The sequence below is a fragment of the Aspergillus caelatus genome, assembly GCF_009193585.1.
Source record: "Aspergillus caelatus strain CBS 763.97 unplaced genomic scaffold BDV27scaffold_177, whole genome shotgun sequence".
Classification (NCBI taxonomy): Eukaryota; Fungi; Ascomycota; class Eurotiomycetes; order Eurotiales; family Aspergillaceae; genus Aspergillus; species Aspergillus caelatus.
The window spans coordinates 38,580-58,668 of record NW_022475440.1 but is presented as its reverse complement, the minus strand read 5'-3'; the positions used below and the strand labels follow the sequence as shown (position 1 = coordinate 58,668).

Here is a 20,089-nt window from a genome sequence, read left to right as displayed (position 1 = left end):
CCTATACCGCAATGAATGATTACGGGGGAAAGAACAAAGGGATCCCTATAACGGTCTATGCCACCATAGGCGGGAGGGGCGGTGGTGGATTGCGTGACATAATCTCGTATCATAAAGCTTGGCTGTATAAAGAGTACTATAGGGTGAGTAATGCTCTTCAACTCGCTTTTATAATTTGAAGCACCCGACACTAATATATTCCTCGTACAGATAGACGCGGAGAGCTTCAACAAAGAGCGCAGAGATGGGGGTCTATTGGACGTATTATCGACAGCGACTGGAATGGCAAGCTCTATATGATCAACTCCGCCGACAACACTGAGAATCTTGTGACTTCCCTTCAGCGGCAGGTAGTAGTCGACATGACAGAGCAGGCCTGTTCCGAAGCCCAGAAAGATCTGACTGCATGCTACAAGGTCAGCCTGTGCGGATCACTGAAAATGTTGGTTTAGACTAAATTATTTTCAGGTTGCTAGGAAACTTTTGTCAATAACTTCTATAGACAGGTAGTTAAATGGCATACTGTCGCGAAACTTCCCAGTGTTTTTGAGCCCGTTCTTGTAAGTGGATACAAGACTGAAGATTTACTTCGGATGGCCGCAAAATCCCCAAGTCAGTCTTCACCGTGACGAAACACGTTATCTTCAGGAAGTTTTGGAGCAAAGTCTTGAGGATCCCGGCGTTTGATTGTGGTTATCGTTGGCTCTAGGTATAGTTCTCTTAAGAAGTTTTTACTTGCTCTTTTCGCAAAAGTGAGAGTCTTAATCGGTGTTTATTTTGTTATTGTTCCTGTACTTGGGCCTTATTTAAGACTTGGTTCTTTATTTTGTGTGGCTTATCTAGTAATTCGAATCTGGTCCTATATGTATATTAATGGATTTTGTTCCTATATTCCATTTATCCCGTCACAGCTAGAATGCTTCCAACGTTTTTCAAAACGTGAGGAATCAGGTTTCCGTACCTTTACTCTGGTGATCCCGCTAGTGAAGTGGCATATGCTGTCCATAAAAACCGTGAGCGTTATAGTTTACTCACTTCGTGACGTCTAGATAGCCTCACGTGGGATAGGTTTCAGACTCCAAGAGCCCCAGCTACGGCCTCTCGCACGATACTCTTAAACAGAACACGCCGTTTGACAGTTATATTTAAGTTCTAGGTAAAGCATCAGCGATAATGTAAAGCCACGCGGTCAAGCTACGTGAACAATGAACTGCATACTAATGTATTTGACAAATATAAGAGTTAGAGACCTAACTAGAAGAGGTTTTTTGGATATGGATATTCTCTAACGGTACTCAATTTGCAGTCCAAGGCATAGCGTCCTGTTTGGTTTGTAAAAAGAATAAAATGTACTTGAGATTCTACAGTGGTTACGAACCGCTCTCTCAGAAAATACTACAAGTCCTTAGATTTTATACTAGTAAAAAAGAATCCGTAGTTAATTCATTCAAAACAAATGTTATTTTATTTATACATAACCGACCGTTCCTCCATAGGCGCCTTAGTAACCGAGCGGAATAGACGCTATCGTGAATTCTCTTGACTGAATTAACAGCGGCCTCTTAATTGGAAGGAAATCCAGCCTTTAGGTTATTGTAAGAGGATGACAGATAATTCAGCTCGTTCTGGACTTGCTCCAGAGCGCAGACACCGCCAAATTTATTAACAACCTAAGGGAAAAATGTTCGGTAAGTAAACAAACCCCCTAGCTAACGATAACCCTGCAAGGAGAAATAGCTGGATCAGGCATATACTGTTGTTATCAAGCTATTAGAGCCTTTCTTGTCCCCACCGCTTTCCCACCACATCCCTCCACCCAAACCTTTTGACATAATATACTCTGCCTTCTTTCGTGCAACTTGAGGGTCATTATAGCTAATCATCTTCCGTTGCGACGAAGCATAACTATAGCTAGCTATAGGTTGTTCAAGGTAGCTAACCTCTGCCCCAGGCTGGGGTAGCGCCTTGTAGTCCCATACTCCCTTCTCCCAGCTACCGCTTCCAACGCCGGTGTAAGAAGTACCAGGCCCGTTAGTGTTCAAAAATGAGCGCCCATAGAGTGGCATACCTATAACAATCTTGCTGGCGGCTACTCCTTGCGAGATATAGTATTTGACGGCCTGGTCAGTGTTAAAGGGCGTGCTAGATAGGTTGCTAGTCGAAGCATAGATACTGGCGTCATGGCCAGCGGTGGTATCCCAGCTACCGGAGTAATCATAGGCCATAAGGTTCCAGAAACCAAGGTATTTGTCCATGTCTAATATATGGAGTTTTTGATAGTTTGCTGGTCCTGTATCTGGATCAGAAACGAAGCAACGAAACTATAGGGCTAGAAGAATATACCAGCTGGGCAAGCAACGCTAATCAGGAAGTGATAATTTCTGTCTTCTAAACCCATCCCCGCTTCGACCGGTTTGATTGATCTTGATCTCTTCGCGACTGAGGAGCAACTTGACCATGGACAAGTCCCTCCTCTGTACTGCCAGTCGAAGGGGACGATAACCACGATACCTGTAGGTATCCACCTCCGCTCCGCGGCAAAGTAGCATTCTAAGGATTTCTGTATCTCCTGCACAAACCGCAGCAGTCAACCAGTGGTTGAGCACGCTCTATGCTTCCAATATATAGTGACACATTAATATCGCTCTGGCCCAGTAGCAGGCTCACCATGACTCTGTCTCGTTCCCAAATAGCATTATACAACGGAGTGATGAAGTTTGACCTAGGAGTGTTAGGGTTGGCTCCGTACATTAAGAGCAGTTGAGCCGCGTCCAAATTTCCACACCCAGCAGCGTACCAGAATAGCGTGCAGTTATTCTCGTCCTGCATATGGATACCAATCTGCCACCTAGAGAGAAGAAGTAACATCGACTCTTTTTGCTTCGAGATCACCGCATGATGGAGCGGAGTCCTACCCTGATTGTCTCGAGCATTGATATCCGCCCTGCCGGAGTTAAGAAGAGCTTCCGCAATATCCAAATACCCATATGCTACTACGAGCGCGAACGGCGTCATTCCAAGGAAAGTGTCAGGGAAATCAATATCAAGATCCCGACGTTGCAGTAGCTTAGCTACGGCGCACATCCTTCCAGCATACGCAGCATGCCACAATACGGTCTCTCCATGCGCATTTCGGGCATTCACATCAATATCTTCCTTAGCCAGAAGTAGGTCGATCACGGACTCTGACCCGAATGCCGCGACAACTAGACGAGCAGTGCTTGATTTAAGCGTGGAGTTGATAATTACCCCGTATCCTAAAAGTGACTTTGCAGTGTCATGGTTATCGTACTTTGCGGCGTAGTGTAGAGCCGAACAGTTTCTCTGTCAGGCACAAGATTGATAGACCAGGTCTTGCAGGATGCTGTAGGTTGTGCGCGTGATGCATGCAAATGAACGGATATCTCGCGGGCCATCGCATTGCTCTGCGATGGCGAGCAAAATTTCGCAAGGTAAATTAAGAAGGCCCATTTGATCTACTGAGAAGTATGTAAAAGGAGACATCCATGATAGAGGATGGCCTTGGTTCAGTGCAGCAGAATGGGTTATTATAGGATGACAAACAACCTGATCTGAGTTGAGAAGTATTGAGGTTCGACTGAAACGCCGCTGAACTCCAACACTGGGAACCTTCAGTTCCTATTGGATGCTGGAGAGCCGCCTGTTCCTGCTGAAGGGATAGTGTGCTCAGCGAGGCACCGAGTGAAACTATGAGCGAAGACGAAAGTCTGTCACCGCACGTTTGGAGCTGCACGTTACTGAATCCCCTGCATGTCTCGCGGTCTAGAGTTGGCATAGGTCTGTATGCTATTTACAAGGTAGCCCTGAGGGAGATCTATTGATTAGCTGATATATTACTTAACTTTCCCACCCATGTTGGTGCCGCAAGCAAAAGTGCATAGGATGAATTCAATCACATGTCTATCCCTGGGATTCGTCTGCTCCCGGAATCGATCCAGGATACAGTCGACGTGGGACTTCTGGTGAGCTTTCGCTGCTATTGCAATGAAGAGTTCACAAGATCTAGATAGCGAGCGAAGCTCTCAGACAAGGTGCAGAGATTGACAACGGTCCGGGGATTCATTTCGTGCGGCTTCTTGTCTTCGCAGGCTCCTCAAGGTCGGAGGCAATTAGAGGTACTTCCAATACTCAGTTACTCTTTGCTGTGGATAAAAGGTCTTGATTAAATTCAATTTACGTTATTGAGAGCAGCCCAAAATTCGAGCTTAACGTTGTTCAGAACTTGGCGACTTTATATTGTGAAGCAACTACTGTATTTATATTTGATTGTAGATTCCACTGTGATTTTTCCAAGCTTCCTGAACTATTGACTTCAAGGCTCAACTGGGAATGCCTGTGACTGTGCTCGCTTTAACCTGAGAAAAGGCTAGATACTTGCTGCCTATCGTTTCACCGAGTTTAGGCCACGGAAGTATTCCGATCTATTAGAGTTAGGCTTAGTACGAACGAAGGCAACACACGATTCTGTTCACGACTCACTTTTCAATATGATTAATCAGATAGTATTAAGAGCAATCCAATCCGATGCGCTCAGCGGGTCGTTATTGACATCAGGACGACCATTCGAATGCGGCTCACAATAGTCATAGTACCCCATGAGGCCAACTAATTCACCGGAATCGCTAACAACTGGACCCCCTTGGTCATGGTTACAGGATCCCTGGTGCTTCTCCGGTGCTGCATCACAATTCATGGTAGGGGTCACCGGATTGACATCTGACCATATTGGGTTGCAGTCATTGGCTGAGATGAAAGTGGTATCAAGCCGTTGCAATTTTCGGGGTTTCTGATTCAACAGCTTGCCAGTGAGCCCCCAACCGTAAAGACTTACAGGGGCCCCTGTGAGTGTAGTTTGCTCGGGAATTGCCACAGGTTTGATATCCATGACCGGGTACGTCAGATGAAGAACGGCGAAGTCAGAATCCCGTGTATTGGTGTTATAGTTAGGATGTTTGATGATTTTCGTCACCTGGTTCAGCTTGCCGCCAGTTGCGTGGTCGAGACTGCCCACACGTACCTTCAGCGAAGATGCTGAAGATCCATCGGCACATCCAGCTGTAGTGAGAACAGTTTTTGGGCTGATCAATGAGCCAGCACAGATGTAGGAATCACCGAACCAGCCACTCGAGATAACGGCGACTGTAAATGGTGCATCATTCGCAGATGCATCAGTCCCTCCCACAAGTGCACTCACAGACTGGGCGATCAAGAGAATGCAGTACGGCAAATTGCCGAGCGCCTTTACGGACTTCATGATGGGAGTTTTGATTGGCAAAGTACAGGCGTGTCGGTGTTAGGGTACTGGAATTGAGATGGGCGGAGATTTTAAAGAAAATATCACGTGGGAAGTTACCATGAAGCGGCCATTCGAATACAGAATACGTACCTAATGGTTTTTAAAGCAGCAAGAGCTGCCAATGATAGTGCTTCTGCAATCATAGAGATCGACGTCGTAGCTGCCGGTTCGGGAAATACATACTGGGTCGGTTATTATGAGATATATCAATGTTAGCCAAAGAGTGTTTAAGATCGCCTAAAATCTTCCACTTGTAGAATCCGGTGTGCGACAGGCGGCCTTGGTGTGTAGAGCTGGCATCACTAATTGAATCGGTGGGTTCTCTACCTAGACAAATATTAGAAATGGCGTCCGATTATCCCTTGATCGCCAGGTTGGTTGGTCCGTGTGCTGATCTCCATGCAGATCACAAGGTATTCCAGCTTCGGAAATACTCGGTGTCTCGCTACAGTACGGAGTTACATAGCGTAATTCACAGCCATCCCGGCCACCCCCAAATACAATACTAAACGCGATAAATTCCAACTTCATATCTTAATATCCATACCTATTTGGGATAATATCTTGAGAGTGTAAAATCCAGATAGTATTTCGAACCGCCAGTGACAAAGCACCTGGTCCCCACCTGCGGCGTATCCTCCGCTGGGAATGGAAGTTCCGCAGCCGCTATAGTACTGTATACTGAAGGTCTAGGCTCGAGGCCACCTTAGGATGAGCGATGTAAATCTTGATCGCTGGACCCGTGTATTCTTTCCATCACTCCAATGTGGAGAAAGGGATAAAAGTGACGGACCAATCAGGAGCTTCTTAGTGGAGTCTTCAATCCTGCCATTGTTCAGTCTGGCCGGAGTGTTCACTCTTGCTGGGGTCTTCACTCTGGCCGGAGTCCCCTCTCCTGCACACAGTGTCAAACTCTCGGTACTCTACAGTACAGGTACCCTACAGGCATTATGTGATCATAGAAAACTATCTTCCGATATACAGTAACAAAAAGCGAGAACAAAGCGCAGCCACGCTGTGCTCATACGTTGTTTTTTTTAATGGCTACTCCATAAAAAAGACTCGTTCTCGAAGCTAATTCATCACTGCACCTAAATTTTATGGAGTGTAATGTGTTCCCAATCAATGGCCCGCCCGTGACCCAAGACTACAAATACAAATCGAGCCTTTTCTGCAGTGGCTTCTTTCTACATGTCCTTCGCATTCCTCAATTGGCTTGCAGTTCCTGCCTCGGGACGAACGGAAGGACCATTTAAGTGTCGCAGGAATTCATTTTGTAGTCGCAGGGGTTCTTTTTGTAGTCGCAGGGATCCGTTTTGATAATTGCAGGCAAAATGAGCAAAGACTCCTTTTTAGGTTGAGTGTTTCTGGTCACATAGGATCAATTTTACTTTGGGGGAGTCAGACTTTTGCGGTGCCACTGTAATAGTGTCGAGACATGGAGAGGTAGAGTAACTTAACTCTAAGACAAGAGTTATACTCAGTGATCCACTTTCCCTTGTGTTTTTGTATAGTAAGTTGGTATCTTTGACATTATAGTTGTCGTAACACCGTGTACTTTAGCCATACATGGGGTATTTCAACCTGCCCCATGACATTCGTTCTTTCTTCAATCGGTCAACCTTTGCATCCAACATTGGTTCCGCTTGCTCCTATCCTCAACCTCATTCGCCTATTAGGATTACTAGTCATTACTGTTATAGCTTGCTCCGACAAGTAGCCATTGCTAGGGTAAGGTTACCGCTTCATGTCTCGACGAAATACCTATCGAGAGTTACCGAACAACGCCGTTCTTGAATTAGTAAATTTTCCCGTCGATCGCGGTTCGTAGCTCTAAGCCACATTCTTAGTTAAAATGCAAAAGAAGGATCTATCTGATCTTGGCCAAGGATAAACAAGGGTAAATGATGGATCTATACGGGGTAGCCGAAATTTCCCGAAGTATACATGCCTCTGTTAGGTGGAGATCAGCGTGAGTGGATCGATAATTCTCAAGATCTTCACGCTATTTAAAAACCATTGCTCCATACCAGCCTCCATTATTAGCTTCCGGCGGTATGCAAGGGGGTTCTTCGGGAGATCGGCAGTTGTGCTACTGTGTACAGAGAGATTGTGGGTTGACTAGCCTGTGTATTGAATAGACGCTTCTCTCAAATTTCCAGCCGCCTTATCCCAGACATCTTTCATGTTTACTCCATAGTGAGTATCCGCCTCACGACTCCCCCTGTACGTAAGGAACTCTAATTTATTTTTGAGCAGGTCATGCACCTATTGCACGCTCTTCCACTCGTTCTGGCTTCGGCCGGAGCAGCCAGTGTCTTCAAATGCCCGAAGTCCGACATCAGAGCGACAAAGTGTATAGGTCCCAAAGACTGTCTCTACGCAAATTCCCACAACTGCGACACGTTCATACAGTGCATTGTCAACGCCGATGAAACGACCGGAACCCCGGTGGTGATGCCCTGCCCTTCTGGTTTGCAGTGGAATGATAAAGAAAAAGAATGTGACTGGCCAGCCAATGCGGCATGTGGCGGTGAAATCGAAATTCTCGAGGATGAGGCGCAGGAAGCTATTCCTCCATCTGACGGATCGATCAATCCTTCCTTTAGTTGCTCTGATGCGCAAGCGTCCCAGGGCTCCAAACCTTAATCATCTTAAATACGGCAAATAGAACTTAAATTGTAGATAACGCAGGACCGACTTGACTTCTGAGACACATTATTCGCTGCGTAGGGAGCGAAGCTCCTCAATATCTCTTCATAACTAAACTGTGAGCCTTATTTAAGACCACCTTGCGATATTAAGGTTGCCGAGTTCTTGAGGTCTCTAAATTCCGACTGCACTTATGCTAGGGCCTCCTTAATCTCAGCTTTGACTCGTTGTAGTTCTTTTTGATGCGTTTCGCCTCTCCTTTCGATCCTAATGGGTGGTTAGTTTAGCGATCTTTTCGACCACGCCCAAAATTTAGGAAACACGGCGCTCATTAACCGGACACGTTACTCCGTATATCCCAGTCAAAGACATGAACGCATGCTTGGCCTTTGCGCTTAGCCTGATACATTGCCCTGTCTGCATTTCTCAGCAATGTCCCAGAATCTGACCCGTGTTCCGGATATACAGCAATTCCCAGGCTTGCATTGACGGTATCTAAGAAAATGCCATCGCCCAAAGGGAAGGACTCGCTGAATGCCCTATCCAAAATTGCGGAGAGAGGTTCGGTCCCATTCGGCACACGGTCCACGTTGATTGGCGCAGAAGAACGATTGGGAGTCATAGAGGCGTCATCAAACACAATGACAAACTCGTCCCCACCAAGGCGGGCCACCATGTCCTCCTGTCGAAGGTGGCTCTGAGCCTCCTCGCCGTCTCAATTAACAATTCATCTCCGACACAATGACCGTACATATCGTTGATCTGCTTGAACTTATTCATATCCAGCATGTCCACGGCGAAGCGTCTGCAATGGTGGCGGCGAGCTGAAGATAGTATGTCTTCTATATGCTTTAGTAGAGATGCGCGATTAGGGAGCCCAGTCAATGAGTCATAAGAGGCCTGCGATTGCAGAGCCGCTATTGCCTGAATTGACTCGGTAATATCGAATGATACAGAAACGTATCTCAGGATGTGGAGAGGTCCGTCGTACACGTCTTGATACCGCCCATCTTCTAGACTGCGAGATACCTTAGACGCCACGATAGGGATGATTGTGCAAGACACCCAGTATAGGGTGCCGTCCTTTCTCTTATTGCATATTTGGCCCCTCCAGACGATCCGTTTGCCACGGAGGCCCAGATTCCTCGGTAGAAAGCAGGATTATGCTGCTGTGAATTGACTAGGCGGTGATTCTGACCGACAAGCTCGAGCCGGGTGTAGCCTGACGCTGCACAGAAAAGATCGTTGACATTTAGAATTGTGCCATTGCTATCTGTTTCAGAAAATATCGTGGCTTCATCGATCGCCATTTTGTAGAGATCCTTCATTTTGTTCTGTTGGAGGATAACCCCCGACCTGTAGTCGTTGCCGATAGAGGTTGTGGATTGAAAGTTTTCGAGGTTTTTGATCCACAGGCCTTTGAAATGGAGACCAGGGATTTATTATCATATAAAATGACTGACTCGGAAGAGATTATGGACTCCCTGAGATCTGCCTCAAGTAATCCATTGGCTTGCGGGAAATTTGGTGTCGTTGGTAGCATATATTCATTGGTCGCAGTAAGAATGCACTAATGCAACCTGAGCCATTCATCTCAGCTGAGGGATATCTTTGTTGTGTATCCATACCACATGCGGCTTTGTCGTGATCATCATTTCTCTCTTGGGCGGGCTTGCTGCAGAACGCGTGGAGCGGTGTGGTGAAATAGGTGACCAATCAATAAACAAATGAGCCGGGCATGACCGATAGAGTTTCCTTAGAGCTCTGACTCGGCTAAGCGTCGTCAGGGAAAGGATTCAGCCATCACAGGAAGAGTGGGTGAAAGGTGACGGCCAATCTACCCTGCTTAACCACGTGTGTGTGTGTGTGTGTAATTCACTAACCCTGACCTCTCACGGAAGAGATATGCAGGGCCTGCATATATGTGCATTGGTGTAGCTTTATACAGGGCTATTGAAATAATTAGTGGGGACTACTCATCAGCTCCACATATCTCTTAACTATTTCCACCCTAGAAGGTGAACCAAGTATTTTCAAGAATGCGCTTAAGTATGTTCACTCGTCGCGTTTAATTCTTTGCTACTGTTTATGTATCTAAATAAAAAAGAAACATGAAATACTAGAATCATACAATGATTGGCCCTATGGAAGTTTATGGTAACGATAAAAATGGAATCCTCGCAAAATCATTCGTTCTCCAATAAACGCTAATTATCGCGCTGCGTTTTCTGTGCTCGAGGGAGTTACAGTTTTTGCGATGTTTGTAGGTTGCATAACCCTAAATACGCCATCGGAGGCTAGTTCTTTCATCATATATTATACAAAGCGAGGTACAATTTAGGTCTATATATAACACTCAAGATCACGAAAAGCCTCAGTAGAGAAGTGGCAATGATCTACATCGAGAAAACCATATTTATATTATATACGAATAGGGATTCAGCCTAATGGCCCCCACAGAAGTTATATATATGTAGATCAATTAATAGTGTACGCAAGTTCTCAACTATTGAGCTCAGTAAAACGCGACCCATGACGCCCTCACTATATTTGCTTTTATTCCGTGGGTATTCATTGAGATATAAATATGTGTCCTCAGTTTTACTTCCCTTGATCTTTTTAGACTCGACCTTTTGACCTTACTTGCCCGACCAAAAACCACTTAATCCTTTCGTCATGCATCTTTCCATGCCTATTGCCTTCCTTCTCGCTGCAGCCCCTTTGGCAATGGGGTCAACATGTGGAGCTGATGATGTAAGTAACTTGCATTTCGATCATAATTATTTCTTGATATATGTTCATAGCCATCTAGACTAACATCCTGATGCTATGCCTAGATATGCCAGAGAGAGTATAAATGGAAAATGGAAGATGTTTCAAATTCACCACGAACTTTGGCTTATTGTGATTGTCCTGATGGGGTAAGAAACCAAGGATTCGCGATGGAATATCTTTGGGAAAGTGCCTGCTAACTGCTGCTGTCTAGACTACGTGCCAGTTGTATCAGGCTGACACTAACAAGAACCCTCAGGTCAGTCTATAGATCATATACTCTACTAGGACAATAATAGTAACAATTGTTAGGGAGGTATTGAAGATTACACGTGCCAATAAACCTGAGTCAGTATCACGGTTCCGATACAAAATCGGCCCGTGTGCTGCAGGGAACCCCTGGACCTCGAGTACTCCGGCCCTTCGCGCATACTTCCTGGTCCCTCTTGCTGTTATGAACCGGCCTGCGAAGATATCGCCGACCCTAATATATTAAGTCTTTTAGGGATTTGGTAATGTCGCAAAGCTTGACAGTTATATCTGTCAAGCCAGAGGTGATCTGCTTATAGTCTAGAGAGATTATAACAGAAATAATCTCGTTAAAGGAGCTAGCCAATATCTTTTAATATTTATCTGTTGTAGTATTCCAAAGCTTAACAGTCTTGTTAGTCGAGCTAGAGACTATCTATTTGCTGCCTAGAGAGAAGACAAAAACAGTAACTCGACTAGAGTACCTAGCCAGTATCCGGATTAAAGATATCCAACTATCTCCTATAGAAAAGATATTTCATAACTACCCAGAGATTCAACGTAAATTTTCTCTTTTTACAATATTTGGTTCAGGAGTAAAATCAATAGCAGCTTCAGAAATCTATAATAGCCAATTTGTTATAATGTGCCCACCATCTAGGATACATCACCTGTCCACAACTAACCATTATCGGAACTCAAGCGGCCTGATCTATCCGTATATTCTAGCAGCAGGTAATACCTCTACATCTCTGTTCGAGTGTCAAGGTTCATATTAACGTTTTGGAATTATATTGAGCAGCGATTTCCTGGCAAGTGACCAGTTTGGGCCTCGGATAGTATGTCGCCTAAATTGGTTAGACTCTGATGTCTGACATGATGAACACGATCCAACACGGCGTGGCTGCGGGATATGAAGTCGCGGGGCTTGGGCTTTTTTGCGAGTGATTGTCTCAAATAAGCAAGATAAGGAGGGCCGGATCGATTTGACCAGGGTACATAGACTCTGGTCCTTTAGATCAGGCCACGCTGAGAAACAGCCCCAATACCAGCAAGCTGCATTAGCGCTAATTGCCGCTCGTTTTGATCAAATCATTTACCTAGCCATATTCATCATACCTAGAATGCATAGCCTATAGAATTGCCATTAAGTTACCCTGGCTCAGCTCCTACACGCTAAATACACTACTCTGTACTCCTCCCACCTTGGCAGATTGGATCGACACTAATGGGCTACTCTTCCCCAGCCGCCGTAGTCATGCAAGACACCTGAGTCAAAGACTTTTCCTAGACCACTATACTGACCTAAGCGCTCGGAATAATTCTCCCTGCCGGTCAGCAGTCCATTCCTGCTGTCATCCTTGGCTTTCCCCCTCTTGAAGATAGGAAGGCAGGTCGACATAGAGGCGGCGATGATTCCAGCAGATTGCTCTAGGATACAAAACACCGTGGGCCACGTCATATTAACTTGTAGGTTACATCGTTAATCAAGGATGTAAGGCTGAAAGGGGTATAGACGGAGACTTATATGACAGGCCCCTACTACTCTGGTAATGCTTGCCAATAGGAGCGCAGCGTGTTGGAGATGGTGGTGATGAGACCCAGGCTTATGAGGCCGCAAATAAAGAACTTCCTCCCCCGCTGGACTTGTACCCTCCTGAGGATGGTAGCAGGGGCTAAGGTCAAGTACAGATTGACCACGATGGTCAATGTGGATTGCATGTAGGCGGCGGTATGCATGCCCGTAACAGGCACGCATATGGGAGGAATACTATCGCTCCAAAGCGGAGCGCATGATATCGACAAGAGAATGATGATCGCGATAATGACCAAGGTAATGGGAACAACCAGGATCATCAGTGCCCAACGCATTTGCCGATCATATCGAATGCGAAGGATATGGCAGCAGATTGAAATACTCGTGGCGAGCGTACAAACAATACTCTCTCTCTTGAAGAAAGTGTTATAACTGATGCCTCGTGGCTTAGCAGGGTCGGATGGGGTGGGATGAAGGGTCTTTAAGCCCTGGCTGGCGGTGAGTTGGATCTTGATAAGCCCGACACTACAGAGCATCGCCAAGCAATTACAATTGTATAGTCGTCCCATCCCCAGTTTCTGCCTGTGATATCTATTTGTATCTATACCTGTACTATTACCAGGATAAGGTCAGTAGCTAGGAGTAGTGATTCTGTAACAGTATCCTCTTAAAGTCGTCTCTATCAAGGGTGTCAGATTATGATTGGGCCATCAACTTTTCTGTTTTTGAACTATGATTGACAAGGTGGTGGCTGGTGACTAGCATGACTACTCTGAACTTAAACAACCCCATGACAGCCTTGTCATTGCTTTTCTATATAAACACTAAGGAGCCGATCTTATGATCAAGCTTGACTACCTCCATATTACCTTACAATAGTCCTGGGAATGTCAAGTCGCAATTTTTCCAAACTAAAAGAAGAAATGACTTGCCCCGCCCCGCCCGCCACCAGTCACTATGGTCCCGATCCCAACAACCACCCTGACCAAAAAGAATTATCCAAGATTATCAGAAACCTTGACTCCGGCTCTGACGGCAACGCTCCCTTTGTTTATTGGCACCGATGGAGTCCTCAGAACTCTGACACAAGACTGTGACGTGATAGACGCCATCGGCCTTCCACCTAGGCTGATCAAAGCTTTCTCGATCGGACCACATTTGACCAGGAAATAGAAGATATGTTTCGCGGAGCAGATGGAACAAAGGTGTCCCAGGAACAATGGTGGAAGCCAGATCCATCGTTATTACCGCCGCCAATGACGGCGGAGGAAAAAGCACGGGTGGAGAAGGATAATGAAGAGAACAAGGAAATAATTCAGGAGAATATAAGGAAAATGGGAAGTGGTGAGCTGAAACCATGCGGGGTTATTATTTGGTCGGATTATGAAATCTGTCCTAGGTAGAAGAGGTTCTACCGATGTGTGGGTTAATTATTCGTAATATATTAGATCAGCTCTTTTACCTTTGGTAGAAATATATTACCAGAATAGTTCCTCTCCTTGTGAAGGCTCGTTTAGTATGTTTCATGTCCTCCTCGTAGAGTAACTTCATTAATTGAGAACGAAAGTGGGTTACTGATTTTTGCATAACCCATATAGTATTATGATTATATGCTAATATTTACACTGCCGTTATTTACATTCCGCTGCGCAAAGCCAGGTATAGGGAAATTGTCTGTCATGCTAATAGACTAGGAATTAGTAACTAGCACAGATATAGTATAATATGATAAACTAAATAGTAGCCTAATTATCCCATACAGACTACTGCGGGTGCTGCCCTTGCCTGATGCTGTGGTCAGAATGGGGGTGTTGGGTGCTGCAGGGGCACGCCTGGGGACAGTCGTGTGAGCTATCTTGTAGGCGGAGAAGGTAGAGGAGAGGATGCAGAAGGAACACCCCTTTCGTATGTAAGAGGATGACAGCCCAAAGACGGGAAAGACCCCCACAGAACTTTCGTCCTGTCCTCATTGTTCAACTGAAAAAGCTGTCGTCCAATACTGTTCCTTACCGAGGTATGCCCAGCGAACAAACTCGAGCGCCGCAGGAAGTTGAGAGCAAACTGGATATGCTGGCCGGACTCATTTACTTAGCTTAGGTTTGCCCTTGGCTCTCTCAACTCCAATGCCTCTCATCAGCAGCTTCATTGTCTTCCAGTTGTGTGCTCATGGCGTAATTTTGTTGAGTAGTGGACTTGGATGGAATGATGCACTTTTGTCAGGAAAGTAGACAGTGATCTCTGCCCATGGCATTCCACCTCTTTCCTTCCGTCGCACCAATAGTGCGTTTTCGTCCAAGATTAATTCTCCTACTATCTCGATAATCTCTGTATCATGCTGTCGATCCGTCTGGAGAGATAGGGCGGGGCATTCAGATAATACAGCACGGCCCAGGGTTGAATTACTGGAATGAGTGTGTGTCGCGGATCACATACTCTGAACGGTAGGCCGGTTTTCAACATCTCACAAGTGGAATGAAATTGTACGTTAAGGCAGTAGCTGTACTTGACATAATTTCCAAAGTATAATATCTGCTCGCAACTATCACAATGTGTATATTTGTTCATATTATTGGAAAAGACTTCCAAAAGCTTTTCGTTAGTCTTACCTTCTTGCTTACTATAGTTATCCTTTACTGATGGTGATGCTTCGTTGCTCTGAGTGGTATATTCATACAATACACTTCTTGAAAGATTATTATTGTCTCTAGTATTTCCCACAGACCCTCTTTCCGTATGGGAAATATCATCGCCTGATAGAGAGCTCACTTCTGATGTTGCTGATTCTGTTTGCTGTAGTGCTTGGTCTTTGCTATATTGCACAAACTATCTAAATAAAGGCCCTGTAGTTACATTTTCCACGTCTCCGTAGGTAAGGAGCGCCCGGTTTAGAATGTCGACAACTATTCTATCATTGCTGTGTCTTTTGATATGCTCGAAAACTAGTACTAGTAGCGCAAGTCCTTGTAAAGCAAGTCCCCTGGTCTGATTCTCGTTCAGCTCTATATTTGACATGATCTTATTATCACTCAGCGCGGTCTCATAGTGCTTATTAGTCTCAATGGAGTAGTCTTTTATGTGTAGGATGTCCGCGACTTGTATTTACCACAAGTTTTTTTTTTTCAAAGTCTGCCTACTCTGCAATCCTGATTATATCTTTAATTATTAGATCCTTTGTTTTACTGGAGATAACGTTTCTCTGAAGAATGTGGATTAGCCCATGTTGGCGAATAATATTATGTCCTACATATTAACTAAAAAGATTGGTACCACAGTGAACCACTAAATAAGGGAAATGCACAGAACTCAGCAAGATAGGTCCTTATGGCATCATACATCCATGTTGGGTCGAGCGTATGGTCCTGGAGCCATAAGTGGGAAATATATTGAATAATATGCTTCAATATGTCCCAGAAATATCTATTGTTTAAAGATAGGGAGTCAATTACTTATGCTTACTCCTGTAGTTATTCTATAAACAATAGTTAAGTATCTCTCTCTCATATAATTAGATAACTAAATCCGACAACCAATCTAGAATAAGTACCGCCAGCGGCAGGAGATAGCAAAGTCACACGGTCTAGAATCTTCTAAACTCACAGAGGAGGAGTGCATATAACTTCTTCTGACGTTGACTTAAGACTGGTCCTGCGATAATCTTTAGTAACGGACTCGGTAAAGTGGACAGTAACTCACGAGAGGTACTGAAGGCCCTCTGCACTGTGATTAATAAAGCCTCGAGTATTGTCAAGGTATTCACATCAAGTCGTGATAATACGGCTATTGTAGAAAGGCTTCAAGATAAGCTATCAATTTGTATATCAGCTGCAGACAATTTTGCCGATATTGAGACATTTATCTACCACAAGATTGAATCTGTTATCGCGGGTGGGCGCCTTCTGGGTAAAAAGGTATATTTATCCGCTCGAGAGTATCTTACAAAATCACTTATCAGCGAAGCCAGAGAGATATTTCTCTGGCCAGCGATACAACTAGAGTATCTATATAATTATCGGAAGTTCAAGGTTGAACCCGATATCTTGGCTGCTATACAGACGTTGCCGGTCTCTCTATCGAGCATGTTCGACGCACAGTATACTCGAATTGATGATTATAAGAACTGTTCAAAGCAGATCACAAAGAACATCCTTGCTTGGTTACTCGCCGCTGAATGCCCTCTTTCTGCGCCGGAAATAATCACAGCCGTTTTATCCTCTTGTAATATAGAAGACAATAATACAGTTTCTACAAGTCTTCCTATAGGTACTTTTACAGTAGGTACTGCAGATATTTCGTTATAGAAAGACATAACTAATGTTATAACAATTCAGTATACTGTCGGCGTCTATCAAATTCTCTATTTGTGTTGCAATCTTATTGTTCTCAGTTATAACTTGATAGGATTCTTATTTGTATATATTTCTATTTGGGAGTATCTCCTACAGTGTCCTGAATATTCTATCTCTATTAACAAGAGCTTAGCTGCCCGGCGTTGCCTTGGACAATTACTGTAGGATAATAGTGAAGGTGAAGACACCTCAATCAACAAAAAATGCGTTTATATTATTGTATATCTACTTTGGTATCTCTAATATATCACAGGTCTGAATCAGAAATGAACCTCAATACACAGAATATTGAGTTACCTAATTTTGCGCAGCTAGCAAGTTTTCACGGATATTCCACTTGTTATTGGGCTCAGCATTACACAAACATCATTGACCAGACAATGAAACTCAACATCGAGACATTGGTAAAATAATTTGTCGCGGAAGACGATGGAATCTGCTTTACTCAATGGGTACTGGATATCGATAAGCTGGTCAAAACGAAAGATCTTGAACAGTCACTGTGGACTAAGCTGAGTGCTACCCAAAATGTTGCCGGCTCCCCTGTCTTCATGATCTGTGTGTATGGACTTTTGGAGATTTTACAGATTCTGCATGGCAAAGCATCACATCACGGACGATATCTGAATTTCATTATTAAAAGCGCCGATGGAGCATCGCCTCTCTACATTACTACGAGATTTGGTCATGCTGATGCGGTGCAGTATATTCTTGATCGAGGCGCTGAACCAAATTCTTCTGGTGGATTTTATGGAAATCCCCTGCAAGCAGCGGCCTTTCAGGGATTCCGTAGCATTGTCGAGATTCTGATTAAATATCAAGCAGATGCATTCACTCCTGGCAAATTTGACAGTGCCATGCATGCTGCAATGGCGGGTGGTCATGAATCTGTGATTTCTTTGTTATTGACTTATCCCGGGGTCATTCAATCATGCGACCCAGAAGACCTTTTCAAAAAGGCTGCATATGGAGGCCACTTTGAGGTGGGTTGTGACGTTCTCAATCATTTGACTTTAAAGAAACACAGCCAAGTGAACCATGAAAGAGGTGAATATTTGGGAAAGTTCATCGGTAACTATACAGATGCTGTTAGGCTTTACTCATTTAGTCATACAAAGCTGTATGCCAAGCTGAATGGGAGAAAATGACGGGCGCCTTGGAGATAGAAATGGTATCTCTTTGAGTTGCCTCACTGGTATGGGACAGGTCGATGATCCTATTATAAAAGGACCTTAGATACTTCTTATGCATGGCTTCACGAGAATGAGACTGCTTACATTCCCACGCGGTTCATCTCTTGAATCATGCATTTGCCATCCCGACTCAGGCCAGAGTGGAAGAGTGTATCTGTCTAATATTGCGCCGTGAGTGTCACATCATAGACACCCTGTGCGGAGGATACCCACCGCCGAGTGGTAATATCGATTGTTTTTGCTATGGCATAGCGTCGCATACCGTACCCCTAATCGGTGCATCATCCGCAAAACGCTCGGACTGTGGGCGATCTGGTGTAGGCCCTCGATTCCAATGAGACCAGCAACGCGCCCGGAGCGGAAGGCATTTTGACTAGAACTGTCAGTGCCGTTGTTACAGTACTACTTCTCTGAATATATGTCTATTTTACCTATATGTTGTCACCGATAACCTCCCTCTCCATGTTCAATTCTATACAACGTTCTCGAAATAGTGTATTTGCAATTTCATCTTCTCGTACAAATGAGTTATGTCATTAATGGATTGGCTGTGGTCTGATCTATGAACTCATACTTTAGTTAGTGCTATTTGTGGCCTCTGATGGTCATATGTAATGGCTATGCTATGAAGATCATCCATAGGCCTGGACTACTATCCTCAATAACACCGGCTGGTTTAATGTTTAAATGTGTCAATCTCTGATACTCGCTTTAATTGTGTGAAATCAAGTCATCGACCCAAACATCATATGCTATAGTATGTGTCCATTATTACAGAAAGTGTGAAAAATATCTTTCTATTACGTTATGGGTTGTGCTGCCTTCACCAGCAGCCTGGACTGGCAGTGCGCTTAGAATGTCATAAGGTGGAGAAGAGAACAAATACGATAGTTAACGTAATAGGCAAGCGAGCTGCTCAACTCTGTATTTCAGTCAAAATAGCAATTAATTTCCTTGATAGTTATTTGCTCTAGGTAATCCTTTTTAGGATGCTTTCCCCACGCCAAGAGGTTCTGGGTGGGCCAACTCTGGACGTTGGGGGAGATGTGGGGCGGACCATTATGGGCTGCCAACCCAAGTCTTCCAAGGTTCATATATGGGTGCGTCATACAGGCGAATCAATGTATGAAATATTTCTAGTATTACTGGGTTTTCCATTAATCAGAGGAATGCATGTTACGCATCGCCTACAGCAAATAAAATGATCTTTGAGCCTATCTGCTAAACAATTGACCCAAGAAAACAATTAAATGTCGTATGAAACTTTCTTAACAATATATCTTGCTGAAGAGTACTGGTTTCCTTTGAGTTTCGAAATTTTCAGGGGGGAACATTTGTTGGTTGTCTTACACATTCAGACATTCACCATTGGTCTGAGCTTCAGCTACGCCACGATGAGCCATAGATCTTCGTACCCGCTTAGGCTCCTGGCAACGGCACGGTGGGGTAACTGCTTTAATAAGACGTCGTCCAGGTTGGAAGAAGCTCTGCAAACCAATTGTTTTCAAATAACATTGTGGGGCCATCCACATTCTGAAATGGTGTAAGACAATCGAGAAGAATCGTCATAAGTAGGCCAAGATCGTGGAGAACAAAGTTTCACTTATACCTCCAGCCGCCAATAATTTCCTGGTCGCTCTGTGCTACAACCTAGTATTTTGAGACATAATGTACTAGGTTTGGAAACATGTGAATATATGTTTACTTAACTGACAGACATCATCGTGGTGATTCTCCAGGTTGCACATTCCTCGGCAATAACCTGATCCACAAGGGTCATTCCTAGCTACATTGGATTGTAAGATTCAGCATTACGACTGTTTGCAACTAGCAAATCCCTTTCTATTTCCCTATGAAGTCCCACATAGCCTAGTTTGAGCCAATACGGAAGTGGTGGGGATCGAGGCATCTTGGGACCATACAATGGTGAAAATTCTTTTGTCTATTTCTCACTTTGTTGTTTCGGGGATTTCAACTTGCAAAATTTCCAAAATATGGAGAGGAAATTGATTGTCAATACTAC

At 44.4% G+C, this 20,089-nt stretch overlaps 7 protein-coding genes across 7 annotated transcripts; 3 read left to right on the top strand and 4 right to left on the bottom strand.

The window, feature by feature from the left end:
• Positions 1-1,562: 1,562 nt before the first annotated feature.
• On the bottom strand, positions 1,563-2,255 carry BDV27DRAFT_147907 (glycoside hydrolase family 18 protein; the record flags this gene model as incomplete). The annotated part of the gene is made up of 2 exons (XM_032070828.1): positions 1,563-1,670; positions 1,755-2,255. The coding sequence occupies 2 exons, from the start codon at positions 2,253-2,255 to the stop codon at positions 1,563-1,565; spliced, it is 609 nt and encodes a 202-aa protein (XP_031924426.1).
• A 2,053-nt stretch (positions 2,256-4,308) lies between these two features.
• On the bottom strand, positions 4,309-5,621 carry BDV27DRAFT_133216 (S1 family peptidase). Its single transcript, XM_032068036.1, has 2 exons — positions 4,501-5,621; positions 4,309-4,442 (listed from the first exon to the last, which is right to left on the bottom strand). The coding sequence occupies exon 1, from the start codon at positions 5,273-5,275 to the stop codon at positions 4,517-4,519; it is 759 nt and encodes a 252-aa protein (XP_031924425.1). The 5' UTR covers positions 5,276-5,621; the 3' UTR covers positions 4,309-4,442; positions 4,501-4,516.
• A 1,958-nt stretch (positions 5,622-7,579) lies between these two features.
• Positions 7,580-7,966, top strand: BDV27DRAFT_160806 (carbohydrate-binding module family 14 protein; the record flags this gene model as incomplete). Its single annotated transcript, XM_032073101.1, has 1 exon — positions 7,580-7,966. One exon carries the CDS (start codon positions 7,580-7,582, stop codon positions 7,964-7,966), a length of 387 nt encoding a protein of 128 aa, XP_031924424.1.
• A 334-nt stretch (positions 7,967-8,300) lies between these two features.
• Positions 8,301-9,297, bottom strand: BDV27DRAFT_160805 (nucleotide cyclase; the record flags this gene model as incomplete). Its single annotated transcript, XM_032073100.1, has 3 exons — positions 8,301-8,651; positions 8,708-8,987; positions 9,086-9,297. 3 exons carry the CDS (start codon positions 9,295-9,297, stop codon positions 8,301-8,303), a joined length of 843 nt encoding a protein of 280 aa, XP_031924423.1.
• A 2,878-nt stretch (positions 9,298-12,175) lies between these two features.
• On the bottom strand, positions 12,176-13,063 carry BDV27DRAFT_166998 (uncharacterized protein; the record flags this gene model as incomplete). Its single annotated transcript, XM_032074344.1, has 3 exons — positions 12,176-12,223; positions 12,273-12,457; positions 12,592-13,063. 3 exons carry the CDS (start codon positions 13,061-13,063, stop codon positions 12,176-12,178), a joined length of 705 nt encoding a protein of 234 aa, XP_031924422.1.
• A 387-nt stretch (positions 13,064-13,450) lies between these two features.
• Positions 13,451-13,930, top strand: BDV27DRAFT_147905 (uncharacterized protein; the record flags this gene model as incomplete). The annotated part of the gene is made up of 2 exons (XM_032070827.1): positions 13,451-13,576; positions 13,694-13,930. 2 exons carry the CDS (start codon positions 13,451-13,453, stop codon positions 13,928-13,930), a joined length of 363 nt encoding a protein of 120 aa, XP_031924421.1.
• Positions 13,931-17,424: 3,494 nt separating this feature from the next.
• Positions 17,425-18,021, top strand: BDV27DRAFT_160803 (ankyrin repeat domain-containing protein; the record flags this gene model as incomplete). Its single annotated transcript, XM_032073099.1, has 1 exon — positions 17,425-18,021. One exon carries the CDS (start codon positions 17,425-17,427, stop codon positions 18,019-18,021), a length of 597 nt encoding a protein of 198 aa, XP_031924420.1.
• Between the last annotated feature and the right edge of the window lie 2,068 nt (positions 18,022-20,089).